This window comes from Cystoisospora suis (assembly GCF_002600585.1).
Source record: "Cystoisospora suis strain Wien I chromosome Unknown contig_10939, whole genome shotgun sequence".
NCBI classification, from domain to species: domain Eukaryota; phylum Apicomplexa; class Conoidasida; order Eucoccidiorida; family Sarcocystidae; genus Cystoisospora; species Cystoisospora suis.
Window position 1 is genome coordinate 3,159 of NW_027163711.1, and position 437 is coordinate 3,595.

A 437-nucleotide genomic window follows, 5' to 3' on the forward strand; every position below is an offset into this window, starting at 1 on the left:
TCACCTACCCCCTGCTGGGCTCTTCTCTTTTCATCCTCTCGGGTTTGTGTTTCTTTTCTATTGTGGATGAGAGGCTGGGTGAGTGCATGCATGCATGCACAGATAGATGGATTTCTTACTACTACCGCAACGATGATTTGTCGTTCTTTCTTGCTTCTCTATATAAACCCACACACTCTCGTGTCTTCTGAAGAACGTAAACCCTAAACTCTTTTCGATGAAGAGGGAATGAACGAGAACTTTTATCCTCCCCCCCCCCCCGAGCGGTTTGTCTTCTTTCTACTGTCGTCTAACTCCTTCGCAGTTAGCTGACTGACAGATATGACAATGTATGCCTTAGGCAAATAGCAAAGCTCGGAGGGTCGAGAGAAACACTTGAAAGAGCTTCTTCTTGCACGGGGTTAGAAAAGAAGGAAAGAATGGACGCGCCAAAACAT

At 46.0% G+C, this 437-nt stretch overlaps 1 protein-coding gene across 1 annotated transcript; it reads left to right on the forward strand.

The window, feature by feature from the left end:
* CSUI_011340 (uncharacterized protein) lies at positions 1 to 238 on the forward strand (the record flags this gene model as incomplete). The annotated part of the gene is made up of 1 exon (XM_068071440.1): positions 1 to 238. A coding segment is annotated over one exon (207 nt), but the record flags the coding sequence as incomplete, so codon positions are not given.
* Positions 239 to 437: the final 199 nt, after the last annotated feature.